This window comes from Chroicocephalus ridibundus, unplaced genomic scaffold (genome assembly GCF_963924245.1).
Source record: "Chroicocephalus ridibundus unplaced genomic scaffold, bChrRid1.1 SCAFFOLD_105, whole genome shotgun sequence".
In the NCBI taxonomy this organism is placed as follows: domain Eukaryota; kingdom Metazoa; phylum Chordata; class Aves; order Charadriiformes; family Laridae; genus Chroicocephalus; species Chroicocephalus ridibundus.
Window position 1 is genome coordinate 94,663 of NW_026961652.1, and position 22,884 is coordinate 117,546.

At 57.4% G+C, this 22,884-nt stretch overlaps 1 protein-coding gene across 1 annotated transcript; it reads right to left on the bottom strand.

The window, feature by feature from the left end:
- Positions 1 to 18,687: 18,687 nt before the first annotated feature.
- On the bottom strand, positions 18,688 to 19,593 carry LOC134509536 (olfactory receptor 14J1-like; the record flags this gene model as incomplete). Its single annotated transcript, XM_063322078.1, has 1 exon — positions 18,688 to 19,593. A coding segment is annotated over exon 1 (906 nt), but the record flags the coding sequence as incomplete, so codon positions are not given.
- Between the last annotated feature and the right edge of the window lie 3,291 nt (positions 19,594 to 22,884).

Genomic DNA, 22,884 nt, shown 5'->3' on the forward strand with positions numbered 1-22,884 from the left:
CGTATTTCAATGAATGAGACGAGGTGTTTTAGAACTTAAAAGGAAGAAAATGCAAGTCATTACAACCTCTCATTCTGGCTCCTTAGGTTATGGGGTGCCTTTGATACGTAGTGCTGCCACATATTCCACTTGGATAGAAAAACCTTCCCCTGGGCTCAGCTCCAGCAACTGAGGCCCAGTTTTGTCCATCTTACCTATATGAGGCTTGTGCTCAGCCATCAGCCCACGCAGTTGCTATAACAAACAAAACGACTGATCAGTTTCTTAGGCTTGCACCACCACATTACAGCTGTCCACACTTCCAACACATCCAGCTGGCGAGAAATGCCAAACACCCTTCATCCTAAATGTCAAGCGCAAATACTATCAAACAAAGGTAGTGATTGCTCTGCCAGCGATGGCTCCCATTCCAACAGAGAGCTACCCAGGCTTTAAACACCACAATTAGAGACGCACTGGAAAGGTCCATGCAATACCCTCGTAGGACAGATGATTGATTACAGGCAAAATAGAAGATGCTAACTATGCATGTGATCTTGGCAACAGACACTCCCCATATCTAGTACCTATAACGACAGAAATGGCAACAGTATTCCAGGCATGTGCATAACGCCACTGCATATATACTTTGCATGGTGGTATTTGTCACCTGCCTCAAACCCTTCCATTGAAGAACATCACAGAAAGAGGTACTGGCATTGCAAGAATACGAATTCAAATGATCCTTGCTTTAAGAAGAGGGAAGTAGCACAAGGAAGAGTCAGAGAAATCAGTGAAAAGGAGAAAAGGACAAGGAAGACCGATTAGGAGAGACTATCAACCTAGTTTAGCAGCCTCCTCTCTGGCCACAAGACCCCTCTGTCTTCACAACAGCGCTATTTCTTAATTGACACAAAGTTTAGCAAGTAATTAATAAGTAAATTAAATCTGATCTCAGCTGTCTACTCCCTCTCATCATCCACCCCCTAAGTAAGTCAAAACCGTGCATAAAACTTGTGGTAGTGAAAGGTCACAAGGTGCCTTCCAACTTGCCGAAGGATCTGGGTTTTGTTTACTTGCACCCGTAGATCTGACAAAAGGGAAAGGTTTCTTGTGGGAGTAGCCCCATCCTTCCCTCCACTTTTATTTATTTCCTCAGCTCATTCCTCCCTTTTCAGGAAAATCCCACTCTCTTGTCAGGCACTGTCCCTCCTGGTGCTGTGAACTCCACGCCTTTCTACCCTATAGCCCCTGTGCAGGAACATGAGAGGCACATGCTCTGTTCCGCTCAGCTCAGACTTTGTTTAAGTTAATGAAGGCACAGAAAAGGGCCTGTGTCAGTCTCAGTGTAAATACATCCTCTTGTCTTCAACTAAGGTTCTTCCCTTAAAAAGACATCCTGATACTGGCTCGCTTACTTGCTCCTCCCCAGAAGAGGAGAGGTTGAGAAGATTGACAAGACGGTGACCATGACTCTCAGCAGCCCTCTGAGGGCAAAACAGCAATGAAAACACAAATCCCCCTGACTCTAGCTCTTACCCAGAATGTAACTCCTTGTACACCTTGTAGCAAGAAAAATAATGTTGATTAGCGGAGAAGAGGCAAAGGTGAAACTAAGAGCAGCCTGAAATTTTTTAGAAAATGATTTTGTGTGGTTTATTTCTGTGCACAAAGAGATGATTTGACACAAGGCCCACAAGAGTGCACATTGCTGGGTCCAAACCTTACGCTAGTGCTCTGCCCACGGCTTAGTTCAAACCAAACTGACTGCGTGCGACTCACACAGAACCGACTCTAGGAATTCCATGACTGGGAATAAAGACAGGCATCAGTAAATACATCAGAACAGAAAGGTAAGTGAATACAGAAAACGGTTTTCCATTCACATTCAGAACCTTTTTTTTTTTTTGAATAGAACAATAAACGATTTGATCTTGTCCACGATCTACCATTGGGTAAACAATTCCAGTAAACAAGTATTCCAGATCAGATTACGTGTTAAAATTGCCTGACATTAATCTTCCACTTAACAAACAAATCCCAGCTAATGGCACAGCTCAGAGAAAATGCAAAAATAGAAGCTCATCTGAAGGGCCTCTCACGCAAGCAGAATGATTGGGGGGACAATCCTGTAAGTAAAGCAAGCATGATTTGGCTCACAGGGACTAGTCAAGCTACTTTGTAAAGCTCGTGTTATATAGCTAGTCTTAATAGAGCCTGTTTGTTCCTTGTGGACATCATAGGAAGACAAATGAGTGAACCCACTGTTTACCAGTACATAATAGTGGCATATCTTCATTAACTGGTCACAGAGTAAAACTCTGAAGCCAGGGTTCGTCCTATCTAACCGGAGTTGCTTAATTGAGGCAGCTAAAAACACCCCAAACCTAGTTACTCTGTGCTCAGCAGGGAGAGAGAGGTCTGTCCAGTAGCCACATGGGTTTGACCTCACTGCACAGTGCGAGCTGCACACTCAGCCTGGGGCCTCTGTGCAGAAGAGAGAGAGAGAAACCAAGAGGCCCAGGGAGCAGGAAGGAAGGGCGACGGGGAAAGTAGAGGGAGAGGAAGGATGACAGAGAGAGAGAGGGACTTGGAGAGAAGAGAAAGGGCGGAGAGGGAGCAGAGCACAGCAGGAGAGAGGAAGGGAGGTACAGGGAGGCGAAAAACAGGACCCAGAGGGAAAGGGGAAGGGCAGGGAGGAACAGGGAGGCAGAAGAGGGCTGACAGGAGCCCAAGGGCCCAGGACTCACCGCAGCTCCCGGCTCTGCAGATCTGTCCTGTCGGCCTGTGCCAGCCTCCCCTCAGCCCACACAAGATGGCCGCCGGGAGCCCCGTGCCGGGTCCACAACTCCCAGCGTGCCCCGGGGCGCCCCCTCCTGCCCTCTGACCCCGCGGGAACCATGGCCGCCTCCCCGGGGCTGCCCTCGCCCAGGGCCAGGCCCTGGAGCAGGGCTGGGGCCGGGAGGAGGAGGTCAGGGAGGGAGAGAAGGTTGGGAGAGGGCGGCGGGGTGGGGGGAGAGGGGCGGGAAGGGCCAGAGGGCCGGGGAGAGCAGGGGGGAGCCGGTCAGGGAGCTGCGGGAGGAGAAGTGCTGGTGAGGAGCGGGAAGAGATGGAGGGCAAGAGATGCTGGTTAAGCTGGCAGAGCAGCGCGGAGAGCCGCCTGACAGCAAAGGTGCCCGGTGGCCGCAGAGGAGCCCAGGGGAGCTGGTTCTTTTGGAGGCCACCAGGGCAGCCTTCCTCCGCCCCTGGTTTTGGTGAGCGATGGAGCAGTGCAGAGCCGTCCCTCAGGCATGCAGGCCTCAGGAGGGCTTCCCAGTGCCCCAGTGAGAGATCCTGCTCCCAGGAAGCGCCTCCCATGGAGCAAAGGCCATATCCAGCCACCCGGCGCTGGGTACGGCTGCCCCAAGGGGTGTCTCAAGGAGGACGGGGCCGTCCGTCTGATGGCTCTGACACACAAATGGTGAGCTGAAGCCCCGTGGCCGTGGCTGGCTGGGTCAAAGTCTCCGAGTTTAGTGACATTTGGTGAACTCCTGCACTAAGTATCGCGTGACTTGAAACATCCCTGAAAAAATGGTGGAGGTTTGTCTGCGTGTTCTGCATGCTTCTGGATGCTAGACTGTGGCTAGGAGGGAATGTGCTTAGTTATCTCTCAAAGGGAGACAAAAGAAGTGCCTAAGTAAGGGTCAGCGTAACTCTTCAGAGCTTTGGCTGTTTAAATGTTGACCTGAACTTCTACAGAAACGGTAAAACGCTTGCACTTCTCTTCTAGTTCCTGCGTGGGTACAGGGAAGAAGGCAGCAGACGTACACATTAGCTAAACCCCCTTCTTATTGCCAGCCGTAAAGGCGCCTCTCGGCTGGGAGCCCGAGAAGGACCCCGTGTTACAATTCTTGCTCCCTTATGTGCCACCCTAAGGCGATTCACATATGCATTGTCACAGTCTAGGAAACTGAGGAGGAATAACTGGACTCCAGACGATCCAACGTGAATCAACAGAAGCCGTTTATTAAGCACAGATCATCATCTTTTATACCCTGCGTTGTAGCCATACACGCAACTCGCTTATTTCTGATTAGCTCGTTACACTGTCCACGCGCGGTGCATGCAGTTCATTCACACATCAGATTGGTTACAAGAATTCGCATAGTAAATTGTTTAGTCATTAGCACAACATGTTTCCTGCCTTCTCAGTTCCCGTTTTTCCCATGTACTAATTCCATCTTCTACCACCTGTTTTGCCCTTAATCTAATCTCTCACAGTAGGGAGGCTGGCTCACATGACCATTTTCTCTCAGATACATTCCTACAATCCCGTCCCTCCCCAGTGCGGTCCCGCGTCTTCTCCCTGGACCCCGACCTGCGCCCGAACCCCAAACCCATCCTGGTCACCATCACGGTGCGGGGCCCTGTGGGGCTGGGGCAGGTCTATGGGGTGACCCTAGGGGTGAATGTCACTCTTGTGATTTCACCGCTGCTTGTGTAGCTTTTGGGCAAGGAGCAGGCATATGGCTTGTGTGGCCGCTTCTGATGCCGTTAAAATAATATTTGGTCCCCACCCCAACATGGCTTTTTGGAATAACCGTCATCATCAGAAGCCTGTACGCGACACGCACACACGTGTGTGACAGCGGGACTCCTGAGCACGCAGCAGCAGCAGCAGGAGGGTGTGAGGTCATGGTCACTGTAACCCCTGAGCACACGGTGGTGGCAGCAGGAGGGACGTGAGGTCACTGTCGGTACCACTCATGAGCACACGGCAGCAGAAGTAGGAGAGTGTGAGGTCACCGTCAGTATAACCCACGAACACACAGCTTTGGCAGTAGGAAGGATGTGAGGTCACGTCACCGATGTCACCCCGTGCCCGTGGGGCTCGGTGCAGAGCGGCCATGTGCATGACAGGGGCATGACGGGGGCTGGGAGCTGCCTGTCCCCGTGTCTGCGAGGCCGAAGGAGCAGCCCCTGCGGCCCTGGCTGGAGCAGTCGGGGTGGGGGTGGCTCGGGGGCACCCCAGGGATGTGCCTGGGCACGGTGCCAGGAGGAAACCACAGACTTCCTGCCCGGGCGCTGCGGGGGCAGCGGGGGGAGCGCGTCGAGGCCACGTGGGCTGTGGTTTGTGCACCTGCAGGCTCCAGCTCCCGCTCCGCCCGTGGGGAATAACGGCCCCTGGGTGACACACTGAGAGTCAGGGACACGTCTGAGCCTCTGGGCTTCCCGTCTGCTGCCAGGGCAGGGACATGATCCAGCTGCGGCTCCTGCGAGGGACTCACTGTGGGGCCCTGCAGGGAGGGACGGACAAGCCAACACTCCTGGGATGGAGCCCTTGCCCTGGATGAAGACCTCTCCCAGCTGCTGCTCCCAGCACAGTGAGGTCCGTAGCAGGGGCAGGGGCTGTTTCCTCCCCATCCTGACACAGACCCTGGTGCAGTCCCCGCTCCATGGTCACTGCAGCTTGGGGGCAGCTGGACACTTGCCTCATGGCTTCTTGGATGAGCCCAGCGCAGGAGATGCTCAGTGCTTCCAGGCCCACAGCAGGGTGCAAGGGGTGACTAACCAAGTTGCCCTGCACACCCAGCTTGTCCCATGATCATCTGCCACCACAGCGACCATGACACCGGCAGCGGGACATATATGTCCCTCATATATGGTCATGAACGGCGCTGGAGAAGTTCATTGGCGGGCTGGGCTGTGTCGGAGGGGAGATAGCTCCCGATAACGTCTAAAAAGGTGCCACTGCTTCGATTGGCTCCTTCCGCAGCTGGGTCAGCATCTGCAGAGATATATCACCCTCCCATCATCAATGTCCCCATGAGTCCCCAGGGGCTGTGACAGGGAGTGGGGAAGAGCAGGGCTGTGCCAGCAGGGCAGGAGGCTCAGGATGGGAATGGAGGGACTCCTGTCCCCTCGGGTGCTGTGGCTGCTCCTCTGGGTGCAGCTCTGCAGAGGTAAGTGCCGGGTCCCTTTTCCCACAGCCCAGGGCCATCGGGTACCAGTGGGGTCATCAAGAGCCCTTTGGGAAGAGGGTTTCTTTCCAAGTGCCACTGAGATGAGGGTCAGAAGGAGCTCAAGTCCATGGACCCTGTGCCTTTGCCTGTGTCCATGTGGGTGGGAGAGGGTGTCTCCATGATGCTGTTAAGGGGTGCTGGGCTGGGGAGGAGCAGGTGCCCTGCGCACGGCCTGGCGATACAGGTTTTGGGTGGGCATGGGCAGGGGCCCTTTGAGGTGGGAGGAGGTGCTGAGGGCTGTGGACAGAAAATGGCCGGGCGGGTCTGGAGTTAGCACCCCCAGCCTGCACAGCCCATGGGGAGTGGGGGGACGCCCACACATCCCCAGGGAGAGCCTGGAGGGGAGAGGGCTCCCATCCTCGTGCCTGTGACAGGCAGGGAGGACCCCAGAGCTGCACTTTGGGACTCGGCGCTCTCCTGACCAGTCCCATCTTGGTGGTTGAAGGGGCTGCGGAGGTGAGACTGGAGGATGGCAGCGGACGCTGTGCTGGGAGAGTGGAGGTAAAACACCAGGGCCAGTGGGGGACCGTGTGTGATGACTCCTGGGACACGAATGATGCTGCAGTGGTTTGTAAGCAGCTGGGCTGTGGGTCCGCTGTCAAAGCTCCTGCTGAAGCACACTTTGGGCCAGGATCTGTCCCCGTTTGGATGGATGATGTTGAGTGTCACGGCACAGAGTCGGCCCTGTCTGACTGTAGACACAATGGATGGGGTCAAAGCAACTGTGATCATGGTGAGGATGCTGGGGTGACATGCTCAGGTAAGGAGCCAATCTCTTCCCCACCTTTGGGACTGGGACAGGAGAAGGGACCTGGCTGTGCCCTCAGGGAGCAATGAACGGCTGCCAGGGCAGGGTCCTGTGTTGCTGGTCACACTGCCAAGCTGGGACTCTCATTGCTGGTGTCCCTGGTCCCTGAGGAAAGACCAGTGGGGTTCCACCCACCGCCGGGCCCCAAGATGGTTCATCCCACCATCGGTTGGTGCCTGGGGCTGGGAGATGAATCCCCCTCAATGCCCCGCATTTTTTGTTGATTCTCATCTTTCTTCTCCAATTCAGCCAGCACCTGTCTGGCATTGCTGAGGGCCAGGTTCCCCTGTGCCAGAGGCACCGAGAGCTGCTCACGTGGCCACCCACAGCCCCAGAGAAGGGTGCAGAGTGGCCAGTGGCTTTTGGGTTGTGCCTTCTGGCAGACACAAGTCCCTCAACCAAAGCAAAGGGGCCGTTCAAAGGGAAAAAGCCCTGTCCTTGGGCAGAGGAGCGGGGTGTGCCTGGTATATCTGTGCCATCAGCACCCATTGGGAGCTGCTGGGAGGGCCGTGGGGCTCTTTGCCTGTGGCCACCTTGCAGGGCAGGTGGGACATGGGTATGTAACTGCCAGAGGGCTGTGGGAACTCACAGGGTTCTTTGGTTACTCCAGGATTTGTCCGGCTGGTTGGAGGGGACAACCCCTGCTCAGGACGAGTGGAGATCCATGACGGGAGCCAGTGGAAAACTGTCTGTGACTCCGACTTTGGTCCCAAAGCTGCCGACGTGGTCTGCAGAGAGTTGCAGTGTGGCACAGCCCTGTCTGGTCCCGGGGCAGCTCACTTTGGAGAAGGGGCTGGTCCCACGTGGGACAGAGAGCTGCAGTGTGTGGGGAACGAATCCCTTCTCAGCTCCTGCCCCACGGGGTCCCCCAGGGACCGGCCCTGCCCCCACGCGAATGCTGCCGGTGTCACCTGCACACGTAAGGACTCAGGGCAGGGTGTTACCACCGGGGGTGTGCCGATGATGGGGGAGCAGGGACGGGACTGTGCTGTGCTGGGTGTGAGGACAGAAGGGGTGATCACAGAACCATAGGATGGTTTGGGTTGGAAGGGACCTTTCAATGTCATCTAGTCCAACTTGCCTGCAACCAGCAGGGACCTCTTCAACTAGATCAGGTTGCTCAGAGCCCCGTTAGACCTGACCTTGAATGTTTGTCTGCAGCCCTAAAAGGGTGCAGAAGGAGGAGAAAGGCAGGGTGTCCGTTTGCCCTCTACTCCACCACCCAAGGCAGCAAAAGCACAAGTCTGCCCTGTCTCATCCTTCTCTGTCCCGAGTTCACAGGGTTCAGGCTGGTGAACGGCAGCACGGCGTGTGAGGGGAGGGTGGAGGTCCATGTGCAGGGGACCTGGGGCACCCTCTGTGCCTCCTGCTGGGACCTCCTGGACGCCCACGTTCTCTGCCGTCACCTCAACTGCGGGTTTGCTGAGTCCATTCCTAAAGGAGGGCATTTTGGGAGAGGAAGCGGCCCTGTCTGGAGAGACTCCTTCCACTGTGACGGGACTGAAGCCCACCTGGGAGAGTGCCCAGTGACTGCCCTGGGGGCCTCGCCGTGCTCCCACGAGAACAACGCTGCTGTCATTTGCTCAGGTGAGTGCAGGAAAACACTCGGTTACTCTGTTTTCCTCTTAAATGCTCCCAAAGCAGGGGACCCTGTGGCAGTGCAAGGCTCTGGCTCAGAAGGTCCCCACAGAGGGCTGGCAGCAGGCAGGTGAGCTCCAAGGCCCTCCTGCAAGGGTGCCAGAGCCTGGAGACATGCTGCAGGCTGCCGGGCTCCCCGATGCCGCCAAGGGCTGGGGCATGGCTGCTCTCCCCAGGCCCAGCTCGCTTCGCATCCCTGCGGCTGGTGGGTGGAGGAAGCCCGTGCGACGGGCGAGTGGAGATCTTCCAGCACGGGAGGTGGGGCAGAGTCCTGGATGAGCAGTGGGACGTGCAGGAGGCCAGCGTGGTGTGCCGGCAGCTGCAGTGTGGAGAGGCAGAGGCAGCCTACAACCCCCCGAAGGCTCAGAGAGGGACGGGTCCCGTGGGGCTGCGCGGGGTGCGGTGTGCAGGGCACGAGGCCAACCTGACCCTCTGCAACACCTCCCTGCCTGAGAGTGCGCTGGAAGCAGGGATTGCCGAGGACGTGGGGGTCGTTTGCCGGGGTGAGTGGCGCTGCACGGCCCCCCCAGGCTCTGGGCTGGGTGGGCAGCCGGCCCTTGACGGCAGCCGGGGTTTCCTCCTGCTACAGGGAGCCGTCAGGTGCGGCTGGTGAACGGGCCTGGGCGCTGCGCTGGGAGAGTGGAGATCTACTACCAGGGCAGCTGGGGGAGCGTCTGCGATGACGGCTGGGACCTGTCTGATGCTGCCGTCGTTTGCCGCCAGCTGGGCTGCGGAGGGGCGCTGGAGGCGGTTGGCTCCGCTCGCTTCGGGGAAGGCTCCGCTCAGATCTGGCTGGAGAGCGTGAACTGCTCCGGGGCCGAAGCTGCTCTCTGGGACTGCCCGGCAGGGTCCTGGGGGCAGCACGGCTGCGGGCACAAAGAGGACGCAGGAGTCGTCTGCTCAGGTGTGTGCCGGGAGCTGTGGTGGGAGCCCAGCGCCCAGGCAGGCCGGGACGAGGGGAGAGCCGGACACGGCCGAGGCTGTTCCTGGCCAGCTCTGAGCCCCTGACAAAGGCCATTGTGGGGACACCCATGCACAGGTGCCCTCAGTCCCACCGGGGGTCCCTGGGGCGCTCCGCTGTCCCTGACGGGCAGCAGGGAGGGCAGGGGTGTCTGTCCATCAGGGACATTTCTCTGTCCGTGGGTGCAAGGGGGACTTGCTGGACGTGCCTTTGCCTGTCTGAGGGCCTGGCGGGTGCAGGGGTGTCCCTGCTCCCCCAGCCCCAGCCCAGCCTGTTCCCCCTCGCTGCCTTTCCTCCCAGAGTTCATGGCCCTGAGGCTGGAGAACGGCACCAACTGCTCCGGGCGCCTGCAGGTTTTCTACAATGGGACGTGGGGGAGCGTTTGCTCCAACTCCATGACTCCTGAAACTGTGTTGCTGGCATGCAAGGAGCTGGGCTGCGGGGACAGAGGGTCCCTGGAAACACAACGGCCCCACGGCAGGCTGTCTGGCACGGCCTGGCTGGATCGTGTGGAGTGTGGGGAGAGAAACAGCTCCTTCTGGCAGTGTCCCTCCGCTCCCTGGCACCCGCAGTCATGCGACGACCTGCGAGAGGAGACCCACATCACCTGCAAGGGTAATTCTGAGCTAGCCGGGCACCAGCATCCCCTGCGATCCTGCTCCTGGCTGGGCATGGACAAATTCCTGGGCCTGCAGGGGCCTTTCGTTTCCAAGCCAGACGCTTCTGCTGCTGGTACCAAAAATGGGACTTCCTCTCCTGGAGCCCCACACATTCACCAGCGGTTGCCAGCCGGGCTCCCAGCTTCGCCTGGTTGAGGCAGAGGTTTCTCGAGGCAAGGTCCCAGAAGGGAACAGCCAGGGCTCTGAGGAGTGTCCATTCCATGGACACCCTCCTGCTGCTCTGTGACCCAGGGTCCCTTTGGGGCCGAGCAGTCAGGGTCCCCCACATTGCCGAGTGTGTGTCCCCTGAAGGACCGGGGTTCAACTGCTGCCATGGGTGGGTGGCACGAGCTGAGCTGAGCCCCGCTCTCTGCTGCACGCCCCCCCTGCAGCAGCCCCTTCACCACAGCGTTTCCCTCTGCAGGGAGTCAGCCAGAAACGCCCCCGGCCCCAATGGCTGCGTGCCCCAGCACCCCGAGCTGCACAGGCAGCTGCTCCTCTGCATGCCCCTCTCGCCTGGCAGGGCTCTGCCTGCTGTCCCGCGGCCCTGGGAGCTCTCTGCCTTCTCCAGACAGGGAGAAGATTCGTGCCGTGGGAGGGGAGAAGGGGTGCTCTGGCCGAGTGGAGGTGTGGCACCGCGGCTCCTGGGGGACGGTGTGTGACGACTCTTGGGACATGCGGGATGCCGAGGTGGCATGCAGGCAGCTGGGCTGTGGCCCTGCGGTGTCTGCCCTGGCCGAGGCTGCATTTGGGGAGGGGAGCGGCCCCATCTGGCTGGAGCAGGTGGAGTGCCGGGGGACAGAGCCATCTCTGCAGGACTGCTGGGCCCGGCCTGGGGACAGCGGTGCCTGCCGCCATAAGGAGGACGCGGCCGTGATCTGCTCAGGTGAGCGGCAGGGCTGGGACACCTCACAGGGAGCCCTTTTCCCCATTGGCTGCCATCACGGCTCCAGAGCTCCTGAGAGCAAGGCCATCCCTGCAGAGCAGGAGAGCCTTTTGCCGAGTGGGCAGCAGCTTCGGTGAGGCTGGATGTCCTCCAGCTTCTGCCCTCAGGGCCCTGCAGCCCCCAGGGGCACCTCCCGGGCTGCCGGCTCTGTCCCTGCTCTGGGCCCTGCGCTCCTTCCTGGCCATGCTCACCAGTCGGGCAGGAGGGGCGATTTGGGTGGGATGTGGCAGGGATGTCTGCACATGCACACGTGCGCACACACACACACGGTGTGTCAGAGAGGAGGCTCCCTGGTACCTGCACCCCCACCCTCTCAGCCCAGCTCTCCTTCTCCTCCTCTGCAGATGCGCCCAGGACGGCAGCACCAACCCCTCCAGCAGGTAACCCGTCCTCCCCACCAGCGCCGGGTCTTCTTGGGGCCAGGCTGTGACCCACAGCCGGAGGGAAGGGGCTCCTTGCTGGGCTGTGAAACTCCCAGGAGGAGGCACCGGGGTAGCGGTGGGGCGGGAGGCTGGGGAGGGCTGTCATTCACCCACTCAGGTGGGAGCTTCCCCATCCCTCATCCCCTGAAACCCGGTATGTAATGGGGGTCAGGACTGGGGTGTGCCGGCCCCTCACCTCTCCCAGGCCTGGTGCTGCCCTTTCTGTGTTCCTGCCATGCAGATCCCACGCGGGGCCGTCTGACCGTCAGCAGGAGAGTCTCATTGCCCATCATCATGTGCATCATCCTGAAAGCCGTTCTCTGCCTGTTCCTGGCCCTCCTGGCCGGGCAAGTGCGAAGCGCCAGGGCTGGGCGCAGAGGTGGGTCCCTTCCCAGGGGAAGATGCCTGCTGGCAAGGCCAGGGGTGCCGTGGGGTGTCAGTGAGCGGGAGAGGCAGAGCTGGGGGACAAGAGTGCGTGCTCTCTGCGGGATCCCATCCCCTCTCTGACCATCCCTGGGCCAGCCCTGCCTCTGTCCACGGGCTCTGAGAGAGCTCAGGAGCCCTTCCCCGAGGCCATGTAGGAGGAGATCGGTTCCAGCCCAGCATGGCAGAAGCAGGCAAGGTTCAGCGGCTCAGGTTGGTGTGCGTCCCTCATTGAGGACACATCTACAGTGCTCTTTCCCCTGGCTGCCACCCAGGGTTGACCCCTGCAGCCCCCTAACCCATGGTTCGTGCGGTTGTGGGGCTGTTGGATCTGTGTGGGGAGCACCCATGTCCTGGGCCCAGGAGAGAAGCTTTCTCCCCACCTGCTCTGCGCGTCCCATTTGGGGACAGCCCCTCTCTGCCTGCCCCTGCACCCTGGGGGACCCCTGAGGGGTGAGGGAAGGGGCTGTCCCAGGGCAGCTCTGGCAGGCCCTTGGAGATGGGCTTTGTCCCAGGGCAGCAGGGTGAGTCCTGAGCCCTCACCCCCGTGCAGCCGTGGCTCTGTGGGTCCCACGTCCCCAGCAGCACTGAGCACAAGCTGGGTCAGCAGAGCGCACTCCCCTAACACCCGCTGGGCCTCTCTCCAGGCTCCTATTCAGAGGGGTCCCTGAGCAAGCTGCAGCCCTACCCCGGGGACAGCGAGGAGGAGGATGGTCTGGGGTCAGCACCAGCTAATGGGGGCAGGAAGGGGTGGATCTCTCCTCCCTGCAGACATGTGATGGACAGCAGTGTCACTGAGCGTCATGCTCGGAGCTGGGAGGACGGGCGGGATCTCCTGTGGGGCTGCAAACACCGACGTCGGAGCCCCACGTCCCTGCGCATCCTCCCATCCTCTGCTCTGCAGAACGCATCTTCTCACTGTCACCAGCTCTCCTCTCCTTTCAGACGTCCCTGTCCTGCCTGGAGGTGACCCAGCTGATGGCTATGATGATGCCAGGGAGGTTTCTGACCCTGGGGAGGATCCTTCCCCTGGGCAGGAAGACTGGGAAATGCCCAGGGTGGCAGAGGAAGGATCCGGACCCACGGATACCCCTGGAGGTGAGAGGGAAAGAAAGAGCTGCTGGTTCCTGGGGTGGCATCCCCGGTGCTGGATGATTCACTGTCACGCTGAGAGCCCAATGTGCTGGGGTGGGGGAACCTGCCCCAGGGCGGGAGAGGGAGCTGAACGTCTCAAGACTGGTGAGGAGAAGGGAGGAAGGTGACGTACAGCCCAGGAGAGGCACCCCATGGGGTGAACATGCAATGGCCTGCCTTGCTTCTTGCAGGGCCAAACCTGCTCTCCCAGAGAGGTGCTGGTGCCCCCGGAGCTAAGGGGGATGGCTGATCCCTGTCCCCAGAGAGCACGGGCTAAGACGATGCTGAAGGGGTGCCTGTGGCACATCCCCCTGAGGACACAGAGGCTGTGACACCGGAGCTCAGTGCACAACAGTCCCTGAGCCCCGGGCCAGGAGAGCCCGTCCCTGCAGTGCAGCTGGGGGCAGCCAGGAGGGAGGAGAGGTCTGTGCAGCTGGGAGAGCCCTGAGCACCAGGGAACCCTCTCCCTTTTCCCACGGGCAGCAGAAACTGCCAGGGGTTTCCTCGATTTTGATTCCCCTGTTTTTACACAGGGGCCCCCATATCGGTTCTTATTAAAAGCCTTTGAGCCAGAGCTGTGCTTGCCTGCCCAGGTGCTTTAGTGTCTCCCCGACGGTGGCTGGAGGAAACCAGAGCCCAAAGACATGGTGGTGGGGAGGGGACACGTCTTGGGTGGGTGTGTGGTGCAGGGCAGTGAGCTGAGCTCAGGTCCAGCACAGCTGCCCACCTCTCTCCTGAGAGGGGGCTCCAAAGAGGCAGCGCACACAGCCCTCCTCACCCCACAGCCAGACCCTGGCTGGGCAGGGCAGGCCCACAGTGCCTGCAGAGGACCAGAGGCTCCAGCTCCAGCCTTTCCATCATTTATCAACTATCTTGGTCAACAGGGGAGGTACCAGATGACTGGAGGGTGGCTAATGTGACGCCCATCTACAAGAAGGGTCAGAAGGAGTGTTGTGCGAAAAGGGGCCAAGCGGTTTTGGCAGAAGATAAACCCCCTTGCGTTCTAATACTCCTCACCGAGGTGGGAGGCCAGGTGCGGCTAGGTTTAAGTTCTGAGTGATGCCCAATTCAGCACTATCAGCCCAATCGCTTTTAATATGTATTAAACTATTACGATTTGGATACACTAATAGTGGACTGCACCTTCAGTCTAGTCGTGCTCCTGAACTAGCACGGCCTCTCTCAAGTTTTGGTCGCGTTCAGTGAGAAAGCAGAACGACTAGCTACTTAAATAGTGCAGTTTATTTAAACAACAGATATACAGGTTCTTTAGGATTGCCGGTGATAAATACACTGTCTACAAAGCACGTGCAAATAAAGATATTGTTAAGTATACAAAGGCGCGACAAAATTATAAACGATACAGCCTGGCTATAAATGTAGGGTAGAGATTCTCTAGAGAAATTTCTAAGTCCCGAGAAAGCACTCGGTGTAATCGCAGTCTTACCCAAAGGCGTCCCTATGGGGGGAAGGAAAGGCTCAGCCCGTCGACTGATCCCGGAAATCAGCGGTGGAATTCTTCGCGATGGTGTCTTCCCTGACATCCCCTCTCTCTTGGGCTATTTTTATGCTATTTTTTTATCTTCAAAGTGGAGTTTGAGTGACTTTAGTCATACGTACTTTTATTATGATTAATGTATTCAAGGAGGAGTGTTCACACCTCGGGGGCGGATAGCCTCCGGGATGGAGGTGTGTTTTGGTACATTGTGGTGAGCAAAGTTCGCACAAAGGACAGCATTTCATCAACATTTGATGAAATGTTGGCTTGGGTAGTGCGTAGGCCGCTTATCTGTTCTGTAGTACCATCTCGTCCCCATATCTGCTATTCGTCACAAGGAAAGGCCACAGAACAAGCGTGTTCCGTTCCATCCCTCATGTAGTTTCACAAACAACATGAGACAGGGAATCACAGATGTGGCATTCTTCGTGTGCTAGCTGCGGCTGTATTCTACCTCAGAAGCCTCTTGATTTTATGACTTTCCTTAATGTGTGAACAATGCTGTATTTTTGTATTCTTGGCCAATTCAGTAATTATTCCAGAAGGAGGATCCGGGGAACTACAGGCCTGTCAGCCTGACCTCGGTACCAGGAAAGATCATGGAGAGGATCACCCTGAGTGAGCTCTCACGGCAAGCGCAGGGCAGCCAAGGGATCAGGGCCAGCCAGCAGGGGTTTAGGAAGGGGAGGTCCTGCTTAACCAACCTGATCTCTCTCTATGACCATGTCACCCGCCTTCTGGATGCGGGGAAGGCTGTGGACGTTGTCTATCTGGACTTTGGCAAGGCCTTTGACACCGTCCCCCACAGCCTTCTCCTGGAGAAGCTGGTGAATCCTGGCATAGACAAGTGTACTCTTCGCTGGGTAAAAACCTGGCTGGATGGCCGTGCCCAGAGAGTTGTGATTAATGGGGTGAAATCCTCTTGGCGGCCGGTCACCAGTGGTGTCCCTCGGGGCTCAGTTTTGGGGCCAGTTTTGTTTAATATCTTTATCAATGATGTGGATGAGGGGATTGAGCGCACCCTCAGTAAGTTTGCAGATGACACCAAACTGGGTGGGAGTGTTGATCTGCTGGAGGGTAGGAAGGCTCTCCAGAGGGCCCTGGACAGGCTGAATCGATGGGCCAAGGCCAACTGTGTGAGGTTTAATAAGGCCAAGTGCTGGGTCCTGCATTTCGGTCACAACAACCCCAAGCAACGCTACAGGCTTGGGGAAGAGTGGCTGGAAAGCTGCCCGTCAGAAAAGGACCTGGGGGTGCTGGTGGACGGCCAGCTTCACATGAGCCAGCAGTGTGCCCAGGTGGCCAAGAAGGCCAACAGCATTCTGGCTTGTATCAGGAATAGCGTGGCCAGCAGGAGCAGGGAAGTGATGGTGCCTCTGTACTGGGCACTGGTGAGGCCTCACCTCGAGTGCTGTGTTCAGTTCTGGGCCCCTCTGTACAAGAGGGACATTGAGGTGCTGGAGCGTGTCCAGAGGAGAGCGACCAGGCTGGTGAGGGGTCTGGAGACCAGGGCATCTGAGGAGAGGCTGAGGGAGCTGGGCATGTTTAGCTTGGAGAAGAGGAGGCTGAGGGGAGACCTCATTGCCCTCTACAACTCCCTGAAAGGAGGGTGTAGAGAAGTCGGTGTTGGCCTCTTGTCCCAAGGGAATAATGACAGGACCAGAGGAAATGGTCTGAAGCTGCGGCAGGGGAGGTTTAGGTTAGATATTAGGAAGAATGACTTTACTGACAGAGTGGTCAGGCACTGGAACAGCCTGCCCAGGGAGGGGGTTGAGTCACCATCCCCAGAGGTATTTAAGGAACGTCTAGAAATTCTGCTCAGGACAGCGTGTGACTAAACAATACCGATGGCCATGCACTCCGGTGGGTGATCCTCAGCGTGGCTTTGTCAGCTGTCCTGGGCACATCAGAGGTCTCACTGCAACACCCCCCCGGGGGAAGGATGCTGCCATTCAGGCCGCAGCTCCAGGGAGTGCCTCTCCCTGGGACTATGGGTCCAGTGGCCTCTGCTCTGGGAACTGAAGACAAGGTGCAGGAGGCGCCTGAGGAGGGGAACAGACTCTGCACCATTGAGCATGACAAAGAGGAGAGGAACTGGGTCGTTCAGAGACCCCGCAGAGGACACATCCCGATCCTGTGGAGCAGGGAAGGAGGCCCAGCTGGAGACCACCCCAAAGCAGCCCTGAGTGGAGAGTCCTGCCCAGGGGGAGGCTGGGGACTTGTGGGGCTGGAGGAAGGCTCCTTCTAAGGCGCAGATGTGCAGGTCCAGGGCAGGGACAGTGCTCTGGCAAGAGGTGAAGGAGCAAGCAGGGCTGGGGCAGGCTGGAAGGCGGCAGACGGGCTCTGCAAAAAGCAGAGGGAGAAAAATCACTGCTGAAGGCCAGGGCTGAACCAGGCACCTTTAGATCTTCAGTCTAACGCTCTCCCAGCTGAGCTCCTTCATCCCTGCCCCAGCAGCCCTTGTCCCTGGGCCACCCCTGCCGGGCCCCAGGCTGACACAGACGAGGAGTTCTCCTCAGGGAGGTTCCCAGGGAAAAGCTGTGCCCAGCCGCAGACAGAGGGGACCGGGTCCCTCCCTGCCTCCAAGCCCAGGTGGGCTCCAGCTTTGGTGGAGGCCACGTTACGCTGGGCGTGCCAAGATGTGTGTGGGCCTCGTACAAAGGGGACAGTAGTGAAGGTAAGTGGGCAGGCCAGGCATGTGCAGCTGCAAAGGCTGAGGGCCAAAGAAGCATAGGACCGATGGAAGACCTTATCGCCTGGAAAGCCTCCTCCCACACATTTTTTCCCTTGCTGAACTTTGCTGCTTCGTTCCCAATTCCTCTCCCTCCTTCCCCCTGAGCAGTGCAGGGTGATGGGGAATGGGGGTCCTGGTCCGTCCATAACAATTCCTCTCTGCTGCTCCTTCCTTCTACCACTTTTCCCATGGGGTCCCTCTTACAGGCTACAGTCTTTCGAGATAAACCTGCTACAGCATGGGCTCTCCTCAAGCTGAAATTCTTTCAGGAAATATCCAACCTCTCCAGTGTTGGGTCCTCCACCAAGTGCAGGGATTACCTCCTCTGCTGTGCTCCTCTCCTTAGGCTGCAGGGAAATACCTGCTCTACTGTGGTATTCTCCACAGGCTGCAGGAGACCATCTGCTCTGGCACCTGGAGCACCTCCTCTCCCTCCTTCTTCACTCACCCTGGTGTTTTCAGGGCTGTTTCTCACACTGCTTTTTCCCTCACTCCTCTCCCACTCGAGCACTTGTGTCCTCTCTTAAATACACTCTCACAGAAGTTCAACCACCCTCGTTGATGGGCTCAGTTTTGGCCAGCGGTGGGTTTCTTTTGGAGCCGTCTGGAACCAGCTCTGTCCAGCACGGAAGCAGCCCCTGGTCTCTTCTCACAGAGGCCCATCCCTTCAGCCCCACCACTACCAAACCCTGGAGACGGACACCAATTCCACAAGCCCTGGCTCTGCACCACAAACACTCTGGTGTGAGTCCTCACCCCGCGTGGGCACACGGTACAAGCTGCACTCCGAGGATTTTTCCTCCTGGGCACTTTCCAGCCCAGCCCAGCTCCCTCCAAGCTCTGCCACCTCCCCTGCCCTCTCTCCATCCCAGCCCAGTCTGCGCTGGCCCAACAGCAGAGCCTGCCCCAGGGTGCTGCAGAGCTCTGGGCACTCGCTCCACAGCCACAGCCCCTCTGAAGGGCACCGCAGCTGCTGGGGGGCAGAGGAGGGTCAGCCCCAGAGATGGGGGGCATGTGGGCACAAGGCAAAGGCAGTCAGTGGGCCCCTGTGTCCTCCTCCCCAGGATATTCTGAGGGGTCTGCAGCCCCTCACTGCCATCCCGTCTCCCCAGCCCAGTACAAGAGCCCTGGCCCTGGGGACCCTCAGGCAGCTCCTGCCGCCCCAGTGACAGAGTGGCACTGGGACAGCCTGTCCCAGGCTGCTGCAGCCACAAAGGTCTTCTCATCTCCCGTTTATTCAGCCCTGCTGCTGATGGGTCTCAGAAAAAGAAGTGTTAGCTGGTTCATTTTTTGTTTATTTAAACACACACTGACTGAAACACGCTTACTGACTCTTCATTTACATAAATTTTTTTTGTCACAGATGAGAAGTGAAAAGTCAAGGAGGAGAGGAGGAATAGTGAATGCTTGTCACACCAGATGCTGTGAATCCTTTGCAGAGGAAGGTACACAGTCTATGGCTGATGAAAAAATGTCCAATCAGTTTCCTCAGGGCATCCTTGAGCTCCTGGTTCCTCATGCTGTAGATGAGGGGGTTCACTGCTGGAGGCACCACCGAGTACAGAAATGACAGCACTAGATTCAGGAATGAAGAGGAGACGGAGGGCGGCTTCAGGTTGGAAAACACCCCAGTGGTGATAAAGAGGGAAACCACAGCCAGGTGAGGGAGGCACGTGGAAAAGGCTTTCTGTCTTCCCTGCTGTGAGGGGATCCTCGTCACAGCCCTGAAGATCTGCACATAGGACACCGCAATGAAAACAAAACATCCCAAAAAGCCAAAAGCACTAACCACCAGAAGGCCAGCTTCCCTGAGGTAGTCTGATTGTGAGCAGGAGAGCTTGAGGATCTCGGGAGTTTCACAGAAGAACTGGTCTAGGCCATTGCCTTGGCAGAGAGGTATTGAAAATGTATTAGCTGTGTGCAGCACAGCATAGAGAAAGCCACTGCCCCAGGCAGCTGCTGCCATGTGGACACAAGCTCTGCTGCCCAGGAGGGACCCATAGCGCAGGGGTTTGCAGATGGCCATGTAGCGGTCATAGGCCATGACTGTCAGAAGATAAAACTCTGCTGACATCAAGGTGACAAACAGGAAGACTTGTGTAACACATCCCAAGTAGGAGATGGCCCTGGTGTCCCAGAGGGAGTTGGCCATGGCTTTGGGCAGAGTGGTGGAGATGCAGCCCAGGTCGAGGAGGGCGAGGTTGAGGAGGAAGAAGTACATGGGGGTGTGGAGGCGGTGGTCACAGGCTACGGCAGTGATGATGAGGCCATTGCCCAGGAGGGCAGCCAGGTAGATGCCCAGGAAGAGCCAGAAGTGCAAGAGCTGCAGCTCCCGCGTGTCTGCGAATGCCAGGAGGAGGAAGTGGGTGATGGAGCTGCCGTTGGACATCGGATCCCTTTGTTACCGAGGTACTGCCAAAGGAGGAAAGCACACTCACAAGTCAGGACAGCTCTGAGCAAATCTCTTCCCATTGCCTGCCCTTCCAAACCCAAGCCCCGAAAACACACTTTGCCTGTGTCCTTTTTTGCGGGAGCTTTCTGCATTGCCCTTGTTGGAGCTCTCATTGTTGCTGGCCAAGTGTGCCGTGAGGAGCAGAGCTCTGCTTGTGGGCTCCCAAGGAGTCATCCCTGCTCCACAGCAGCGGGGATTTGGGAAAGGGGTTACAGCTTCTGCCATTCACTAGTTACCTCATCTGTGATCCACTTGTAACGCAGAGGAGCTGCTCAGCATATTCCTGCAGGAAAACCTCAGGGAAACTCCTGGTTGTCCTCAAACTGCAGTGACATGAGCAGAGCCAGCTCACTCCTCAGCCTTGATGGGGGGTAAAGACCACGCAGCTCTTCACTCACTGCCCCCCGACCCCCTGCAGAGGGATAGGGAGAAGAGGGAGAAAAAGGAATAAAAATCTCATGGGTTGAGATACAGCCAGTTTGATAGACCAGTAACGGGAAAGAAACTAACAATCATTGTAAAAGAAAATAGGAAACCAGGAGTGATGCAGCACAATTGCTTACCACCCGATGCCCATCCCGAGCAGCGAACACGGATTCCTGCCGCCCGGCCAACCCCCATTTCTATACTGAGCAGGACCAGCCCAAGGCATTTTAATGCCCTCTCTGGTGGTTTTGGTGCTGAGTCCATGAAGCTCAGACACAGGGGAGGCTGATGAAACCTCTCCAGAAGTCAACGTCAGCTGCAAACTCCAAAGTTCCTTGGAGCGTTAATGGGTCCCACTGAGGGCCATTACTGCCAAAGGCTCCTGGGGGCTCGTTTGAGGGAAAACTGGAGGCGGTGAGGGCAGGTAGGCAAAGGCAATGGAGAGGTGTCTCTGACGCTGGCTAATGCTGAACGTGTGAGAGGAAGGCAAAGGGCCAAGCCCTGGCCTCCAGCCCCTGGGAAGGGAGATCCTGCCCCACAAGCACAGCTCAGGGCTCTTCCTGGGGCATTGTGATGGGAGGACGTGCAATGCCAAGGGCAGAAAGACAGAATGACGGCTCCCGGGTGGGGAAGAGGAGGCGCTAAGGCCCTAGTGCTGTAAGGATAAGGTGTCTTCTGGTAGCCTTGGTGGCACAGACAACAGCCACAGCCAAGAGGAGAAAGACATAAGCACTGTTGGGGGCTTTCAGCCTTGCCAACTCCCTTGATCGTCTGCACCCCTGTCTGTGCTATGGTGTCCCACATCTGCTCCTCTTCCCCTGCAGGCTGCAGACAACCCCCTGCTTCCCCGTCTTCCTCTCCCCTCAGCGTCTCACTGCCTTTACTCATCTCTCTCTATCGTCCTTGGCTGTTCCTGAAACACAACGCCTTGGGCTGATCCCGACTCCCTCTGGGTGATCTGTTGCAGCACAGCACTGCCCTTGCAGTGGCATTTCTTTCTCCTGGTGTCCAGTCTCCACCTCCCAAGCTGCCCTTTGTTGCATTATTTCTTTCTCCTGCTGTTTTCCACCAAAGGAAAGCTCCATTGTCTCTGAAACAACCCTTCAACCAGGTTCAGGCCATTCCAATAGTGCCCAGAGCCTCCCTGCCACTGGGCCAGAGAAGCCCAGGTCCCTCAGCCTCTCCACCAAGCGCACGTGCACTGGGCCCTAAAGCCCATCTTGGCAGACCTCCTCTGGACACTCTCCAGGTCCTCTCCACTTCTCCAAAATGGGGAGCCGCACGCTGGGACACAGCTGTGTGCGTTGGGCCACAGCAGTGCTGAGTCAAAGGGGAAGGTGACTCAAGTTGCCTGGGGGGCACACGCTCCTCCTCCTGCAGCCCCGTAGGCAGCCGGCCTTGTTCATAGCGAGCGTGCACCACTGGCTCATGAGGCGTCCCTCAGGGTGCCCAGCCCCGTCTCCGCAGGGTCCCTGCTCAGCACATCAGGTCCCAGCCTGTCCTGCTGCATTGGGATTATTCTTCCCCGGGATGCAGGACTGGACACTTCTCCTTGAAAGACTTCAAGAATTTCTGTTGGCCAAGTCCCAGCGTTTCTCCAGCTGCCCCTGGACTCAAGCTCCCTTTGGTCAGCTGTTAATGTTTGTGTGCAGATGGTCACCCTGATGCTTGTTCCCCAGGGCTCGGTATTGGGGCCAGTTCACTTTAAGATCTTTTTCAATGATCTGGACGAGGGGATTGAGTGCACCCTCAGTAAGTTTGCAGATGACACCAATTTAGGTGGGAGTGTCGATCTGCTTGAGGGTAGGAACACATTGCAGAGGGATGTGGAGAGGCTGGATCGATGGGCCAAGGCCAGTGGTATGAGGTTCAACAGGTCCAAGTGCCGGGTCCTGCACTTGGGTCACACCAACCCCATGCAGCGTTGCAAGCCTGGGGAGGAGTGGCTGGAGAGCTGCCCCGCAGGAAAGAACCTGGGGGTGTTGGTCAACTGCCGGCTGAATATGAGCCAGCAGTGTGCCCAGGTGGCCAAGAAGGCCAACCCAATTTTGTCCTGTATCAGGAACAGTGTGGTGAGCAGGAGTAGGGAAGTGATCGTCCCCCTGTACTTGGCACTGGTGAGGCCCCACCTGGAGTACTGTGTCCAGTTTTGGGCCCCTCACCACAAAAAAAGACACGTAGGTGCTGGAGCAGGTCCAGAGAAGGGCAACGGAGCTGGTGAGGGATCTGGAGGATAAATCTTATGAGGAGTGGCTGAGGAAGTTGGGCTTGTTTAGCCTGGAGAAAAGGAGGCTGAGGGGAGACCTTCTAACTCTCTAACTCCCTGAAAGGAGGTTGCAGAGAGATGGGGCTCGGTCTGTTTCTCCAAGTAAGAGGCTATAGGACAAGAGGAAACGGCCTCTAGTTGTGTGACGGGAGGTTTATACAGGATATTAGGAAAAGTTTTTAAACTGAAGGGGTTATTAAGCATTGGAACAGGCTGCACAGGGAGGTGGTTGAGGCACCATCCGTGGAGGTATTTAAAAGACGGGCAGACATAGTGCTTAGAGCTATGGTTTAGTGATGGCTTTTGTCAGAGTTAGGTTGATGGTTGGACTAGGTGATCTGAAAGGTCCCTCCCAACCAAGGCAATTTGATGTTTCTCTTCTGATTTCATGCCCTTTTCCACTCTTTTTCCACTGTCAAGTTCTTCTCTTGGATCATCCTCATCGCATCCCATACAAAGTGCCAACTCTTTTTCACCGTTTCCTTGTTGGCCCTTCCCTTGGTGTTTCTGAGATGGTGGCAGTGGCACTTTCCACC